Source organism: Poromitra crassiceps, assembly GCF_964638095.1.
Source record: "Poromitra crassiceps genome assembly, chromosome: 29".
In the NCBI taxonomy this organism is placed as follows: Eukaryota; Metazoa; Chordata; class Actinopteri; order Beryciformes; family Melamphaidae; genus Poromitra; species Poromitra crassiceps.
Window position 1 is genome coordinate 18057540 of NC_139641.1, and position 16582 is coordinate 18074121.

A 16582-nucleotide genomic window follows, 5' to 3' on the forward strand; every position below is an offset into this window, starting at 1 on the left:
TTCCTCCGCCAACAAAAATTGTTCCCTCAGCTTTCTGCTTTGCTGAAAATGTAGCCTAATCAGCCTAATTAACTGCAGGCTGTCTACTTTACTACTGTCTACTCTACAGCTGTGAAGCATTTTGTTGATTAGGGCAGCTGTGAAGCGGAGTGATCTACACACAGTGAAGCACCAGTGCATTATCATGAAATATTGGCACTGGTAGGATCCCTCTTGTCCAATCAAATTGCCCGGCCGGAACTACCTGTTGTATAAATATATATATATGTATATCTGTATCTATACATGGATATTTCAGTAGGCCAGTCAGTGATGGTTGTATTGCCTTCCCACCTACACTCATCTGACAGGTTTACTCTCTGTGTCCTTTTGATTCAGCCCTAGTTGGTGATCGTCACTTCAATGAGATGCATTAGAAATGACTACGGTAATCAGTCATCATTGTTGTGTTAGAAGCTGTTTACATTTCTTTAAATTGTGTAATTGGTCTCTGGCGTGAATATAAGAGTATTATTTGCACACAGTGTTCCCCTGTTTGTATAAAAGCCAATCTGCACTTGAGCTTTGGGTGGAAACACACTACAAGCTCTCTTAAACTAACAACAGATGGGCTCCCAACCAAACTTGGAATGGAGAAAATGTCTCACTGACAACGTTATACTTCGATCCAAATCTTTGATATTTCTGTTGATATATATACACACACACACACACACACACACACACACACACACACACACACACACACACTATAATTACCTCTAGGATTTGCTTTCATCAGAGCCATATTGCAACATCTTGGGACTCTCATCTCAACATGAATATCAACTCTTTGAAGATGATTATCGAGCAGTGCTCAGCCAACAGAATATGTTCAGTGACTGTATACGTGCACAGTTCTCTTAGCATAGTGTCAAGTTGTTGCAGTGATCATAGTGATAAAGTGCGTTTCATGAAATAAATTGGCTTTTTGTGAGAAAGTTGTTGTCTCTGCGCTCAAACCACTGTGTCATTACTGTACTTTAATTGAGAAGGAAATGCTTTGAAGGATATATGACATTTTGGATTGGGCCGTCGGTTCCTTTGAAACCGAAAGCACGGGATACACATGTGTGTATCCCTTTAAGACCGCAAACCACATTAACGCAGTCTTAACGGGATACAGTACGCACACAAATGAGGGATATACACGCAATGCTGCATCAGGTATCAATGGGTTAACATGCACAGTCAAAATACGGATCCTGGTCAGTTTGGCGGAGACTGTTCTGCTTCTGTGTGAAAAAAGCCACTGTGGGAATGGCGGAGGCATTGCAAACCTCGCCTGCTGCCTGCCTGCAACCCCGCTGACAGGAACAAGCATTGGTTGTCGTGTGTACATAAAAGATGAGCTCACATCTCCACCCCGCTGCCTGGCAGCCATCAAACATCACATCTCCACCCTGCTGCCTGGCAGCCATCAAACATCCTTCGAGGTGCACTGCTGCCTGGCAGCCATCAAACATCCTTCGAGGTGCACTGCTGCCTGGCAGCCATCAAACATCACATCTCCACCCTGCTGCCTGGCAGTCATCAAACATCACATCTCCACCCTGCTGCCTGGCAGCCATCAAACATCACATCTTCACCCCGCTGCCTGGCAGCCATCAAACATCCTTCGAGGTGCACTGCTGCCTGGCAGCCATCAAACATCCTTCGAGGTGCACTGCTGCCTGGCAGCCATCAAACATCCTTCGAGGTGCACTGCTGCCTGGCAGCCATCAAACATCACATCTCCACCCTGCTGCCTGGCAGCCATCAAACATCACATCTTCACCCCGCTGCCTGGCAGCCATCAAACATCCTTCGAGGTGCACTGCTGCCTGGCAGTCATCAAACATCCTTCGAGGTGCACTGCTGCCTGGCAGTCATCAAACATCACATCTCCACCCTGCTGCCTGGCAGCCATCAAACATCACATCTTCACCCCGCTGCCTGGCAGCCATCAAACATCCTTCGAGGTGCACTGCTGCCTGGCAGTCATCAAACATCCTTCGAGGTGCACTGCTGCCTGGCAGTCATCAAACATCACATCTCCACCCTGCTGCCTGGCAGCCATCAAACATCCTTCGAGGTGCACTGCTGCCTGGCAGCCATCAAACATCCTTCGAGGTGCACTGCTGCCTGGCAGTCATCAAACATCACATCTCCACCCTGCTGCCTGGCAGCCATCAAACATCACATCTTCACCCCGCTGCCTGGCAGCCATCAAACATCCTTCGAGGTGCACTGCTGCCTGGCAGCCATCAAACATCCTTCGAGGTGCACTGCTGCCTGGCAGCCATCAAACATCACATCTCCACCCTGCTGCCTGGCAGTCATCAAACATCACATCTCCACCCTGCTGCCTGGCAGCCATCAAACATCACATCTCCACCCTGCTGCCTGGCAGCCATCAAACATCACATCTCCACCCTCCTGCCTGGCAGCCATCAAACATCCTTCGAGGTGCACTGCTGCCTGGCAGCCATCAAACATCCTTCGAGGTGCACTGCTGCAGTAGTCTCTCAAGCCAGTCTATCTTTCCCACAATCTTGGAATGCTCCAGAGACAGTCTGTACTTCAGCCCATTACAATGTGGACAGATAGTTGTCATCTTCCAAAGGGGGGGGGGGGGGGGGTATTGGTCGATGGTATTCGACCAATCACGAAACATAACCGAGGCAGGTGATTGGATACTTATTTTGACCGGATATCCTGCCGTACTTTTTGACCAGCTTTGACCAGACGTGTAGTTGTCGGGAGCAAATTGCAAATTGTGGGAGCCAACATGTGTCTTGAGAGACTACTGCTGCGGGGGCTTCTTCCTTACCTTGTCCGGAAGTTGGCCGGATGTGGGTGCCCGTCGTACAAAGATAAAAAGTCATATTCCTCCTCCACAGCGAAAGATTGAAAAACTATATGAATCCTGTTCCTCTCCTCGGCTACAATCACCCAGGTACAGTTCGCTCCGTTCGGATATCCATATGGAAACCCCGGGCTCTCGATCGTCCCATTCTTCCCTTTTAAAGTGCCTCCGCAAGTATGGATGAAACCTGGAGAGAGAGAGAGAGAGAGGGAACAAAACAATGAGTTACGACCAGACACCTTCTAGCCAGAGGGGAACGGCTCTGCCATTTGTGGAGAGACAGAAGTGGATGAGGAGTTGTATTTATCAGGAGTAAAAAATGCTCTTCATGACATGGGGGGAGAAAAGACAGAAAACATATTGAAGTCCGATAAACCTTGCCCTGTGCATGTAAACTAGCATTTTAAAAACGTTCATCTACTCCCATCTGGCACTCTGAACAGCAACAAATAGAAAGCAATCAGAATATCTGTAAGGATTTCAAACAAGGTTATAGATGCTATCACACTCAAGCTCAGACAGTCCATTTCAGGCACAATATTTATTCACCCAAAAAGGAAGTGTTTAGAAATTGTTCTCTTATCAGTTGGCAGAAAGTGCAAAGTGCAGCAAGACAACAGTAAAGATGCATGATAAAGTCCCTGTGTTTTGAGCTGTAAGTAGTTCAGCCTGGATGCAGAAGAAAATATGGGCATTGGATATGTGTCTGACCTCCACAGATACTGTACATACAGTAGAATATCATCTTTCTGAACTAAAAATATGTTGCATATCATGTTTCTAGATACGGGTATATCGACGGTATACATGTCTTTTTATTTTATTTTTTATAATTATTTGTATTGAGTGAGAGTAAGGGTCAGTACAGGTTGGATAAGGACAGACAAAACACAATTTGACGTTGGTTAAGTTGTACATTCACAAGTATGCGATCCAATAGTCAACACAACATAATGTACCTACCCAAACCATTATCCCCACACTATTTCAACACCTACATGTATGCATATGCTCTCTCTCTCTCTCTCTCTCTCTCTCTCTCTCTCTCTCTCTCTCTCTCTCTCTCTCTCTCTCTCTCTCTCTCTCTCTCTCTCTCTCTCTCTCTCTCTCTCTCTCACACACACACACACAAGAACGACAGAATAAAATACAGGACAAAAAGTAAATAAAATAAATTAAGAAGTACTTTGTAATCATTCATAAATGCTGGGTGAAATTTGGGTGGTTTTTGCTGCCCAACTCAGGCTACAAGGCTTCATAAATTGAGTTCCATATAATTTGAAATTGTTTCTCTTTATTGCTGTCTTCCAACATTGTCCTCTCAATACTTAAGTAATATTTCATTCATGTTTTCCATTTTTGAAATGATGGTGCTTCTTTATTTTTCCAATTTTGCAGTATTAGTTTCTTATAGACCAATGATGCAAAAAGAATTTGTCACAATACCAAAAGGCATGTATGAGGGAGTCACTCTGAGTGCTACATTTTAAACATCTATCCGAGGACGGTATACATGTCATATCATAGAGTCTGCTACAGTATTAAATAGCACGGTGGCCAGTAAGGGTGATGCGATGGATGGAGGGTGTAAACGCTTGCCTTTCCCACCGGAGGGCAGTCTTTGATCGCCAGCATTTCCAAAGTCTACATTTCAACCATATGTCACATTTAACATTTTTTGTTATATGTTGTTTTGCCAAACCCAAACCATAACTATAACCTTCACTCGCCTAAACCAAAGTCGTTTTACTTGCCTAAACGTAACCAACGTTGTTTTATTTGTGTTTATGGTTGGAAATTATTCATCTCAAATCCACGTTGAGATTGTAGGCTTGCAAAAACGCAAAAATGCCACGTTTTAGAAATGCAAAAGGCAGATGTTTTGTTTCAAATCAGTGTCATATTTAAATGGTGGAACGCAGATTTGGTCAAAATCAGATCAGTGGAGGTGATGAGCGAACATATGATGCTGTTCCCTCCAGGGCCCGAAATTAGAGCCCGCCACCCGCCAATGGCGGGCATATTTTAGCTTTGGCGAGTTAGGTTTGGCATCTGTCCGCCACGTGGCGGGTCGCAACATAGTCGTCAAACTGTGTGTAGCCGCCTGTGTCCACCTTAGCGTCTTTTTCCGACTGTTAAACGCTGGGAGTGCGCTGGGGAGCGCTGATCCCAGCGCACAATATACAAGGAAGCAGTCTGAAATTAACGTTAGTTCAGTGCGGTAGTATAACACGAGTGCTTCCTGAGGCTGTTCCATTCTGACTCTCCCGTATAGGCTACCAAACGTGACTCTGGAATGAAATGCAGCCGTCAGTTTAGCGGAGGTAAATTGACAGCCTAACGTCGGGCGAATCAATCAATCAATGAATCAATCGCTCGCACTTGTTGCCGACACTCGTATGATGCAGTATATATGAGGATATAATAGTTATGTGTGTTTTGGTGCGCAGCTGGCTAACACGAGTGCTTTGTGAGACTGTTTCACATGGCTCTCCCGTATAGGCTACCAAACATGACTGCATCATGTTCCTGCATCCAGCACTTGAACAGGGCAGTCGCTTTTCTTTCTCGCTCTCCCTTATCTCCCTTCTTTCCCTCTGCCTGCAACAACACCCAGAGCAAACTTGCATTCGTCTACTCGAAATGACAAATATGGATTTATTGGATTTACTAAGCTGGTCTCTCAACGCAAATCAACTAAACTTTGAAGAATGCGGGGTCCGGGGAGCCCCCACCCTCTGCCCAGACGGATCTTTCGCCGCGGGATACGGGAAGACAACAGCGATTGACCCTAGGCTGTGACGTCATGAAAATTGAGATGGGCGGTCAGTGAATTTGAACTGTGATATATCATAGAAATTCCACTGATCTGCAAGAACTAAGTTGGGAATCAGAGACTTGACACCTGCTGTTGACTTTCTGGTCTGTGTGACCCTGGTCTGTGTGACGTGTAACTAAGGAATTCCAGGCAACCAAAACATTTTATCCTAATCTGGACTCTCTACTGCCAAGGACGCAGCTCTCCTGATATTTCGTCTACAACTGAGCTCTTCCCCCCCCAAACCCCCCGCCTTGTTCCCTGACAGCTCTTGCATCATCCCCCCTCCCCCCCCCCCCCCACTCCCTCTTCCTCCGATACATCCATCTGGCGCTGATCACAGCGAGCCACTTGCGATGTTTGAGGAGCTAGTGCAACGGTGGCGCTACGCATGCGGCGACCCGGCTGAGGGCAGTAGATGGTCTTTTGGAATCTGTACATAATGCAACAAATGTTTATGTATTGTATAATATTGAAGTGTGCCTTATTACTTTTTCAAACTAGTAATAATGTATCTCAATTCTGAAGTGTGCCTTCATTACTACTATCAAATTAGTAATGATGTTGTAATTTCCACTACTGTCTGATGTGAACCAAAGTGCCCTTCTGGGACATGCATTAAACTGATTGATTGATTGATTGATTGATTGACTGGAGTGGAATGGAACGCAGTCATCAATTTAGCGGAGGTAAAAAGCGTCTTTTAACCTCTGCTAAATTGACAGCCTACATCGGGCGAATCAATCAATGAATCAATCGCTCGCGCTTTTTGCCGAGCTCGTATGATGAGGAGATTAATCAAAATGCTTACCACCAATAAAGCCGAAGCGGAGCCGAGAACGAGTGCAGGAGAGCTAACGCAGGTGCCAGGTGTGAGTGGGAGAGAAAGGTGTGTAGCCCAAGTTGTGCGCTGTCTGCAGTGCACTGAGACTGTCGCAGTTATTACTTTTAGCTGCGTTGTTTTTTTCTTACAACAATTTAAGCTCAAGATTGACTTGACATGTATTGATAAGATTGACTTGACATGTATTGATTAATCAACCATCAATCAATATATTAAAATAATTTGCTTCAAATTTTACTCTGGCCTCTTATTTAAGTGTGTATTCTTCAACGTAATACCTTATCTACTTGAAATGTACTGGAAAAAATTGATCTATATGGATATATGTGACACAAAAATGCGTTTTTTTTTTGGCCGGTAAGAAATATGGCCGGTGGGTCAAAAAGTTAATTTCGGGCCCTGGTTCCCTCCCTGAGATGCATCAGTCCCCCAGGTTTCAGCAAAATCCAACAAGAACAAACAGTGTAGCTAGTCTGAGCACCCTTTACTCCACTTTTGGCCATGGGGGCGTAAACCAAGGAAACAGGAAACAATACCGGAATACAATACAGAGGTTACGCTAGAGCCTAATAAAAAGAACAACAACACAAGTTAGTGTTAGCACATTTCTCCAGTAGTCACTGCCGAGGAAGGTTTCTGGAGAGCTAAAGACAATGGAGTACTCGCCATGTGAAATCTTATGATCAATGTCCATGTCTTTCCCAGCACCGGCAGCAGAGCAGAAATGCCTTTGGATTTCAACTGTTGTACTTGATCCTCCATTATCGATAACAGCGGACAGACAACTATAACTATTCCATCAACTGGCCATTTGTTTGAAAAGTAAAGCTTCTGTATTGGCTTAAAATATGTGATATTGTGAATCCGCAATGTTTCTACAAGAACTTCTAATAAAAAACTTCATTTGGTACGTCCATCTTTTGTTAATGACTGATGAGTCTCGCGTTGAGGCTAGTTGTTTGCCATGTTTGTGTCTGATCTCAAGTGAATGAGCTGTTTCCACTGCTTGTTTCCTGTCTAGGGCGGGCTCTAGGCCGGAAACAGGCCGAATGACAAAATCCCTTGTAAACGGAGGAGAAGAGCCTGGTGACGCAAGGTTACAGTGTAGCAGTCACACACCTCCCTTAGGCCGATCGGTGCAATTGTAGAAATGTCAAGACGTCATTTATAAAATGCTGGAACAGCACAACGATACATAATTTCCCAAAGTTGGTCAAAATTCAATCAGTGGCATCCGAGATACTGTGTGTTACAGATTTCATTGTAGAGAGGGGGGGGGGGGGGGGGACAATTATTTACTAACTAATTTACCAGCAAGTTTCAGCATGCCTAGTCCACTTCGAATTAGAGAAAGAATAGTGTCGAACAACTACAGCAAAAATACATGAGGGCTGCAATGATGGCGATGAGTGTTATACATCTAACCGTGCTCCTGTTGTTCATCTCAGCAGCGTTACTGTTCGATTCCAGCTATAGGGGCTCAAAAAGCTCCAGAGACGACCACGCAGACAACCAAGCAAGGTCTTGCAAATTGTTGCCAGAAGCCCTTAGCACTCTGTTCCCCAGCCCACGCAAGATACGTCTTTGCCCCTCAGTCTGCAGGCTTGCTGTAAAAATCAATACGCTTGACGTATTGGCTCAGGCACTTAGCATCATTGTCAAACTACAATACTTTGATTACTTGGCTAGGCTTTTTGGTGTAAATCTGAAGGAGCGAGTGCAGCACAACTCTATAATGAAGGGATTATAGCCAGCACAGCACACACACAAAATCTGTCTCCCCTTACACATATATATATTTATGCATTTACTCCACATCCACACCACACAACACGAGTGCCATTTTATTTGAGGTTATCCTGCACATTGTCTTAATGAAAAGCAAACTTAATTAAGATTCATGTTTTTTTTTTATCTCCCACACTTCCCTCCTCGTACTGTAATTAGCTTTTCTCACTGTGTAGGTAATGGATGCTTGTGCACGCACAGTGTTGGACATACACACTCAGTGCAGAATAGACAGAACGCCAGGCAGCCACACGGAACAAGGCAGCTCTGCCCACCGACAGCCACCAACGTCCAAACGACGGCGTCGAAAAGTACTGGCTCGATAATGTCTACTTATGAATTACTGATGTGAGCAAACCCCAAAAATGTTCATCTGTGAGACTAAGTGAAAATTGATTTTTCCATTTTCAAACTATTTCTTTCTTTCCCGTTTTGAGAACGCAAAGGCAGCTGGTAATAACAACTCTGCCATTATCTGAACATGATAATGTGCACTTGTATATTATTGTTCCACACCATTGAAATCGTCTCACAAAGCCCTGACCCAGGCTGAAAGGCTTGTGAGTCCCTGGTGTACAGCACCGTCCTACAGAATACACTATATCATTTCATAAAGGGTTTTTTTATGATTATGTGTCAGGTGCAGAGCGGATGATCTTAAATCACGGGTGTCAAACTCATGTTAGTTCACAGGCCGCATTAGGGCTGGGTATTGGCAAGGATCTCACGATACGATACGTATCACGATACTTGGGTCACGATACGATTGTATCGCGATATATTGCGATGCGATACATATTGCGATATATTGCGATATTCTACAGAATTTACTCAAAATTCAATAATAGAGCTAAAGATACAACACACTGTGTACCACCCAGGTAGTGTAATAATATGTACATCATCAAAACTACTGAGTGTTGAGTGTTACTGAAGGCATCGATATGGGAAATATCGATACAGTATCGATTAGGGGTGGGAATCACCAGATGCAGAGGCGTGGCATGGCCTGCAAACTTTTTTTTTTTTTTTTTTTTTTTTTTATATCGCGATAATTGGCGTCCAAGTATCGATACAGTATCGGGAAATAAAATACCGCGATATATTGCTGTATCGACTATATTGCCCAGCCCTAGGCCGCATGCGACCCAATTTGGTCTCAAGTGGGCCAGACAATGAAAAGCATTGCATAATTATACTATAAGCAACATCTCCAAATTAATGTTCATGTTTATTTGTGTAAATGTTACTTTGCTTTTTAACAGGTGCTTTTAATAACATCTAGGGACGGGCAGCGCAAATTGGGCTATAAATGCTGTGATACAGGACATCAGATATTTTGGTAAACGTTATATGTACGTGTATCTGACCCTACACAAATAAATAAAAAATAGATTTTAGTGTAAAGAAGTACAGCTAATGGACCATCCATTTACAAACAGATGATGAACAGCCTGAGATGTCTCAAGAAAAAATAAGTGCAATTTCAACAATATTATTCAGTTGGTGGAGACGTTTACGCTAGGGATGTTCATCAATTATCGAAAATCGATAATCGATCGTTAAGGATTGGAATCGATCCTGTGGCATTTGGATCGATTTTTTAATTATTAAAAAAAAAAAAAAAAAAAAAAAAAAAAAAAAATTTGGACTAGGTTTGGGTGGAATTCGTTCCTCCTCGCCCCACTCCATTGCACAGCCGACTAACGTGAGGTGGAGCTTCATATAGTCTCTAGTTTTCTGGCTGGGCACAGGCCTTTGTGCCAACAAAACTGTTTTAAACATGAGAAATTCACACCGGCATGCGCCGGGGACAGCAGTGTTGGAGAGGAGACACATTGAAATAAAGAGTTCATTGAGGAGAACACGTTGTCTTTCGTATTTTCTGCCATAGGCATTCATTTTGTTAAAAAAAAAAAAAAAAAAAAAAAAAAAAATTGAAAATATTGAAAATTTTCTAAGTATTAATAAAATCGATAATCGATAATTGATCGTTAATTCTCACCGATTATCGATTTTGGAAAATTTTCAAAATGAACATCCCTAGTTTACGCTGCTGCTCATTAACATTTATGGCAAAGATAATAACAATACTCTGCTCAGGAACATGAGGAAAACACCTTTTCACAGGCAGCTGCCATTTTTTATCCCATCTTTATCCCCCATTAGTGCTAATTTATATTTATCCTAGTTGCTGCTCCACCCTCTGTCGATCTGGGGAGAGCCGAAACTGGCTCCATGCTTCCTCTGAAACATGGGCAGTTAGCCAGCCACTTCTTTTCACCTGACAGGGGAAGCTTCACCGGTAGGACATAGCACATGGGAGGATCACGCTATTCCAACCAGTTCCCCTCCCTCCGAACAGGCGCCCTTAACGACCAGAGGAGGAACCACATTAGCAACCAGGATATTGCATGTTTTGGTGAAGGGGGTTCCTATATGAAGGAAACCCCCGGGGGGCACGGTGAGAACATGCAAACTCCACACAGAAAGGCCCTTTTTGACGACCCCACCCAGGCGGTGGGCACTCGAGGACATGCGGACGGGCACGCACTCCTTCAGCGTTCACAGCGTCCCAGGTGGGAATCGAACCCAGGACCTTTGAGCTGTGAGGCGACAGCGCTTACCACTGCACCACCGTACCCTCCTGCCATAGGCATATTAAACAAATGAGCAAGTATACCGTCTGTAACTGTGCATTACAATTGGCGGCAATTGTGTAGATTTTTATTCATTTCATTAGTGCAATTTTGCGGGATCGGACTCTTTGGCGGTCCGGTTCTGGTTCTGGCCCGCAGGCTGTATATTTGACACCCCTGAGCTTAACGCACTAGTGACAAATTCACACGAGGGACCGTTCCATCTCCATATGTGCAATTATGCGGCATTTCTTTTGTATTGGGAACTAGGAATATCGCAGTTGAGTGACTTCAAACCCGAGTTAACCGCGTTCCATTAAAACTGTCTGGAAAACAGCCAGGTTAAATCTAGCCAGGCTAGCCATTGTTAGCAATAACAGTTGATAACGACGTATTTCGCGGTATTTTGCGCATACAAACACTGCAGCAACATGTCCACAGATAGAAGTTAGACAGTACTGTGTGTGTGACTGATTTAATGAGACACAAATAAGACAAGTGCTAATAAACAGTAATACAACTTGAACTACTGTTGAAGCGCGGAGGAGCCAGCTTCGATTTTGATGTCGGGGCTGGTGAGGATCCCCCAAGATCGGGGTAGGGAATCCGAGATCAGGTAACGTCAGAGGGGGAGTTCCTGACCGAACCGTGAGATTCCTAGTTCACAATATAAATGGCCGTTAATTCTGCCATAATTGAACATTCAGGGCAATCATCCTGTAGCAAATTTGCAGCACTGATGCAGTCCCTACAGGATACAACTTATCCAACCTGTGAAACACTACGCTGTTGCTGCCTTCAAGTGCTGTCAGAAATATCATAATTATCACATGAACGCTCACTTGAACGACCCAAGAAAGTGTTTTCTATGGTGAAGTGATTGACTGAGACGTTTGTGTTACAGAGAGCATGGCAGTCTTGTCAACAACTGATGGTGAAAGTGATGTTTATCACATGTTATTGTTTGGTAGTCTATGTAAATAATTAATCACGGGGGAAAGCGCTCCATTCACTCCCATACACCAGCGTCATTTTCCTTGAAGCTGCTGTGTGGTGGCCCTGCGCAGACAACAAATGTAAAAAAAATCACCAATTAAACGTTTTTTTTGTACTGCCGAGCAAAACAAGGAAGCCATTGAGAATTGGCAAGAAGAAAAATGTGGATCTAACTGTCAAGGAAGTAAGTTGGAGTGTTCATCTTCCGTATATACGATCTTTGTGTACAATACGCGACCATGCACGCGACATAGGAGAACGCCAGGATTGGGGGGGGGGGGGGGGGGGGTTTGTTTGCCCCCGTTTTGGGCGTGGTTTCTGAATGATGACGCGCTCCGCAGTGTCTATAGTGAGCAAGAAAGAAAGATGACATGTTGCTTTGCATGTTAGTTCTCAACCTGGAGGTCGAGTGATGATTTATGCTATATAGGAAAAACATATTTATACAATACAAATGTCAAATTATGTGTATTTCCTTGTGAGTTTCGCTTGTATTGTGAAATACAGAATCGTTTTCAGCCTCTGGGCCTCCTCTGAATCAAATGAAATGACCTGAAAAGAGAAGGTATTCTTTGCTTGAAGCAGCCTGTGACAGCGGGTCATAAGTTGCTTCATTTTAAGGAGCCTCAGCCAAGAGTGGAGAACCACTGCTCTACTTAAAATATTAAGTTCTACAACATTAATCTGGGCATGTGAAATAAGACTGTTAAATCCTACAGCAGAATGTGCACAACCACTCTACCAAGTCATAATTAAAAGTGAATTTTCATTACAGTTCCTTGATTGTGTTAAGTCTTTTAGAATTAGACTACAAGCAAAATATGCACAGCCTTGAAAAAGTGAAACCCCTGATAAAGAGCGTTATTCATGGCTATACCCTGAGCAATCTAGTAAAGCTGCGTTCACACCGACCTATTCAAGTTTTTCGCTGGCATCGAGTTTACATACAAATTCAATGCAAACGAGCGATTGAGCGTATATTCGCCCGGGAGAAAAATCGCTGGGCGTCCGAGCGACAGAGACAGAGCGATAGGGAGAAAATTCGCTCGTCGCCCGAGATGAAATATCCCAACTCGAACGAAATTACGCTGGCATCAGTCGCTCGATGTTCAACACTGATTGGCTGCCGTGTGAGAGGGAGTCAAGCATCACACTGGCTTGGAACAAACCGCTGGTTTATTGTGTGGCAACAAACCGCATTGACAGGCTGACAGCTGACATGAAGTGAAGTCTGTACTACCGGTATAGAGCTCGCGTTAGGAGCACGCTGATAGGCTTAGCTTGTAAACAACTACGGTGGCTCGTAGTGGACAAATATCATGACATTGCGTAACGTTATAGCCTCCAGATGTCCGTCAATTATTGTGCCTCTTGACGAGCGATTTAAACAGAGCGACAGAGCGATTTCAAAGGGTTGAATCGAGCGACACAGAGAAAAATAAATATCTCGGTGTGAACACAGCTTAACACGTTCACTGCCATTGACGAGATATCTCGTCTTACAAAATCCAACGGTTGACTGCCAATGACGAGATATCTCGTCTTAAAAAAAATAATAATAATTTGACGGTGGGACGTGGATCAACGCCCCCCACGTCTCCTATAAAAATATTGGAGCCACCGAACGTGTACAACCCATTCCACCGACCCACTAAGTGGCGACAATGCTCTCCAGACTAGAAAAAGCCGAGCCAAAGGGGAACGCGCGAGGAAACCATTCTCTCATACTGTAAAATGGATTGGCGAAAACGCTTTCGCTTTTGCGCATTATCGCGCTGGGAGCTGGCGGTGGGGGATTGCAAATTTGCATAATAGATTATGGGTGAAACACACTTTGAAACACCAGCAGAAACCACAGAATCGCACGCAGCTTCATTCCAGCTGAGCTCAACCGAAAACCCAGAAACGAACGAGCCTCATTCTCATACTGTAGGCGAAAACGCTTTTACGCTGGTGCACACGGGCGCACAACGGTGGGGGGTTCCAAAAATAGACTGGGTGGAAAACACACTTTGAAACACGCAGCATAAAGCCTAGAATCGCACAAAGCTTCATCAAAGCTCTCAAACCCAAGAAACGAGTGAGCCCCATCCACACTCGCCGACGAGGGGGCCGCCAGGGAGGGAGGCTGCTCACTGCTCAGACAGGCAGTAGAAACTCGCTTGTGACAAACGCTGCTGAAAGCCACCAGACACGCCCACGGAGGGAGGAGTTTGAAGGAGAGGGCGTTCAGAACTATATTGTTTAGATGTCTGATCTCTCACTGATGCCAAAAATAAATGGTTATAGTGACTGCTCTGCCTGTTTGATTGAATTTCACAAAACTGCGATTATCTCAGCTTTCAGTCTCAGACGCTGAAACCATGCTGTACTCAACGGCTAATATCTACATAACTACTAACTCTACAAACTAACTCTTTTAGACAGAGAAAGCACACATTCTATTAGTACTTTTGTGAACTTTGTGTTCACAAAGTCCAAGCAGAAAATAATCCTCGGCTCTTGTAAAATGAATCCTCAAAAAAACCCTCTGGCAGAAGCTACCTACAGTAAAAAAAAAAACGGCTGGCAGTGAATGTGTTAAGAGCGTGGCGTCAGCGGAGGTCCAAACTGCGTGACTCAGTAGCCAATAAATAGCCAGGAAGGAGGCTCGCGCTACTTTTGAATCCTAAAATAAAGCTGATACAATTCGATTTGATTCTTTAAAAGTCTGACCCTTTCAAAGTTCATCACAAACGGTCCATTTTGCTGCAACTCGACAGCGCTGCTTAAAGGATGGCTTTACCGTGGGGAATATGAATATATATTAAATCTCACGCCCCTAAGGTTTTTGAATCCGTTGAAATTTTTGAAATTGGAGGTTCACTGCCAGAGATATCAACCGAAATCCACTCTGTGTGTGTGTGTGTGTGTGGGGGGGGGGGGTGGTGGGGGGGAGGTGCGGGTGCGGGGACTCGAAATCCTACATTTCCCACAATGCACTGGGCTCGCGTGGCCTTCGTTTCCATGCCCACCCCTCAGGCATTTGGCTGATATCAAACTCCAGTAGGTGGCGGTAATGCACATATATGTTTGCCAACCGCCATAAAACTCAAAGAAGAAGAAGGCTTCGACAATAAAACATATAGAGAAGAAGAAAAAATCGAAAATAAAATTGCCTCCAAATTGCACCAAATTTAAACCGAAGTATATATGTCGGGAGATGTCTTCATAAAAAAAAATTCATGCATTTTAAGGCATTTTCGTAGGAGTTACGCGCATCTGATGTTGTAACTATTTTCTGTAAACATGTGTAAAAACGGGTACATTGCTCAGCGTTGATTTCGTTACTTCAACGCACCTACTACTAGATGTAAAATTTGACGAGCTTTCCAATGCCGCCAGTCACGTGTCTGTCCGTGCTTCCGTTCCCGAGATATGGTCTCTTTGCAAGGAGCTATGGAAAGCTAACCTAGCTACAGCAGGCTAGGTGGTGGAAAAAGATGGCTGCCTTTTGTTTTTGTTCAAGACCTCTGAAGGGGCGTGGAGGACCTCTAGAGGCGGGACCATGGCTCACAACAATTGTAGTTCATAGGTCCTCGACTTCCGCAAGGCTGGACTTGTCACTCTGACGCGTTTTGCGTCAGAGCGACATGGAAATAATGTGAGAGATGCTTGATATCTCAGGCTGTAAACAACCAATTTCAAAAATTTAAACGGATTCGAAAACCTTAGGGGCGTGAGATTTAATATATATTCATATTCCCCACGGAAAAGCCGTCCTTTAATCCAGAACCTTACTTCCGGGAACTCTTGAGAGTAAAAAACTGGTCCATTGGTGTGAACGGAGATGTCGCGACTCTTCTATATAAATGGCTTTGGCTAATATACCCATCAGTGCAACCAGCCTAAACTAGCCTTGATTTGTCAGGGACTTTACCACCTAATTGCCTATCTGGTGAACTGCGGCTCACCATTGTCGGATAAGTTCAACCAAAAACCAATCCTGCCTTATATCAGCAGAACACAGGGAGAACGTTGCTAAACCTTTTGTTGAGCTCAGCAACAGATTTAGCCCTGATTAGCCTGTCCCACACAAATTTAGAAGGTCTTGGCCAAAATCCAGCCAGCGTCATAGTTTTTCTTTGTTGGCTTTCTCGTCGTATCGCCCAGGTTTTATAACTGTGGCAAAGGAGCGCCCGTAAATGTTATTAGTCCCTGAGATATTTCAGTGTATGTCAAGCCTTTAGATGAGTAATGCTGTGCACGGTTCAGAGCCACGGTGTTTGTGTGAACTCCTTAGTGTTTGTGTGAACTCCTTAGTGTTTGTGTGAACTGCTTAGTGTTTGTGTGAACTCCTTAGTGTTTGTGTGAACTCCTTAGTGTTTGTGTGAACTCCTTAGTGTTTGTGTGAACTGCTTAGTGTTTGTGTGAACTGCTTAGTGTTTGTGTGAACTCCTTAGTGTTTGTGTGAACTCCTTAGTGTTTGTGTGAACTCCTTAGTGTTTGTGTGAACTCCTTAGTGTTTGTGTGAACTCCTTAGTGTTTGTGTGAACTGCTTAGTGTTTGTGTGAACTGCTTAGTGTTTGTGTGAACTCCTTAGTGTTTGTGTGAACTCCTTAGTGTTTGTG

The 16582-nt window shown here is 44.2% G+C and overlaps 1 protein-coding gene across 1 annotated transcript in view; it reads right to left on the reverse strand.

Moving 5' to 3' along the window:
- The window catches only part of LOC310800114 (CUB and sushi domain-containing protein 3-like), a gene marked incomplete at both ends in the record, with an annotated part of 662783 nt that overhangs the window by 614824 nt on the left and 31377 nt on the right, over nucleotides 1-16582 (reverse strand). Inside the window, one exon of the mRNA XM_083662685.1 lies at nucleotides 2852-3074. Within this exon, the coding sequence (XP_083518811.1) occupies nucleotides 2852-3074 (223 nt within the window). The remainder of the gene's footprint in view (nucleotides 1-2851; nucleotides 3075-16582) is intronic.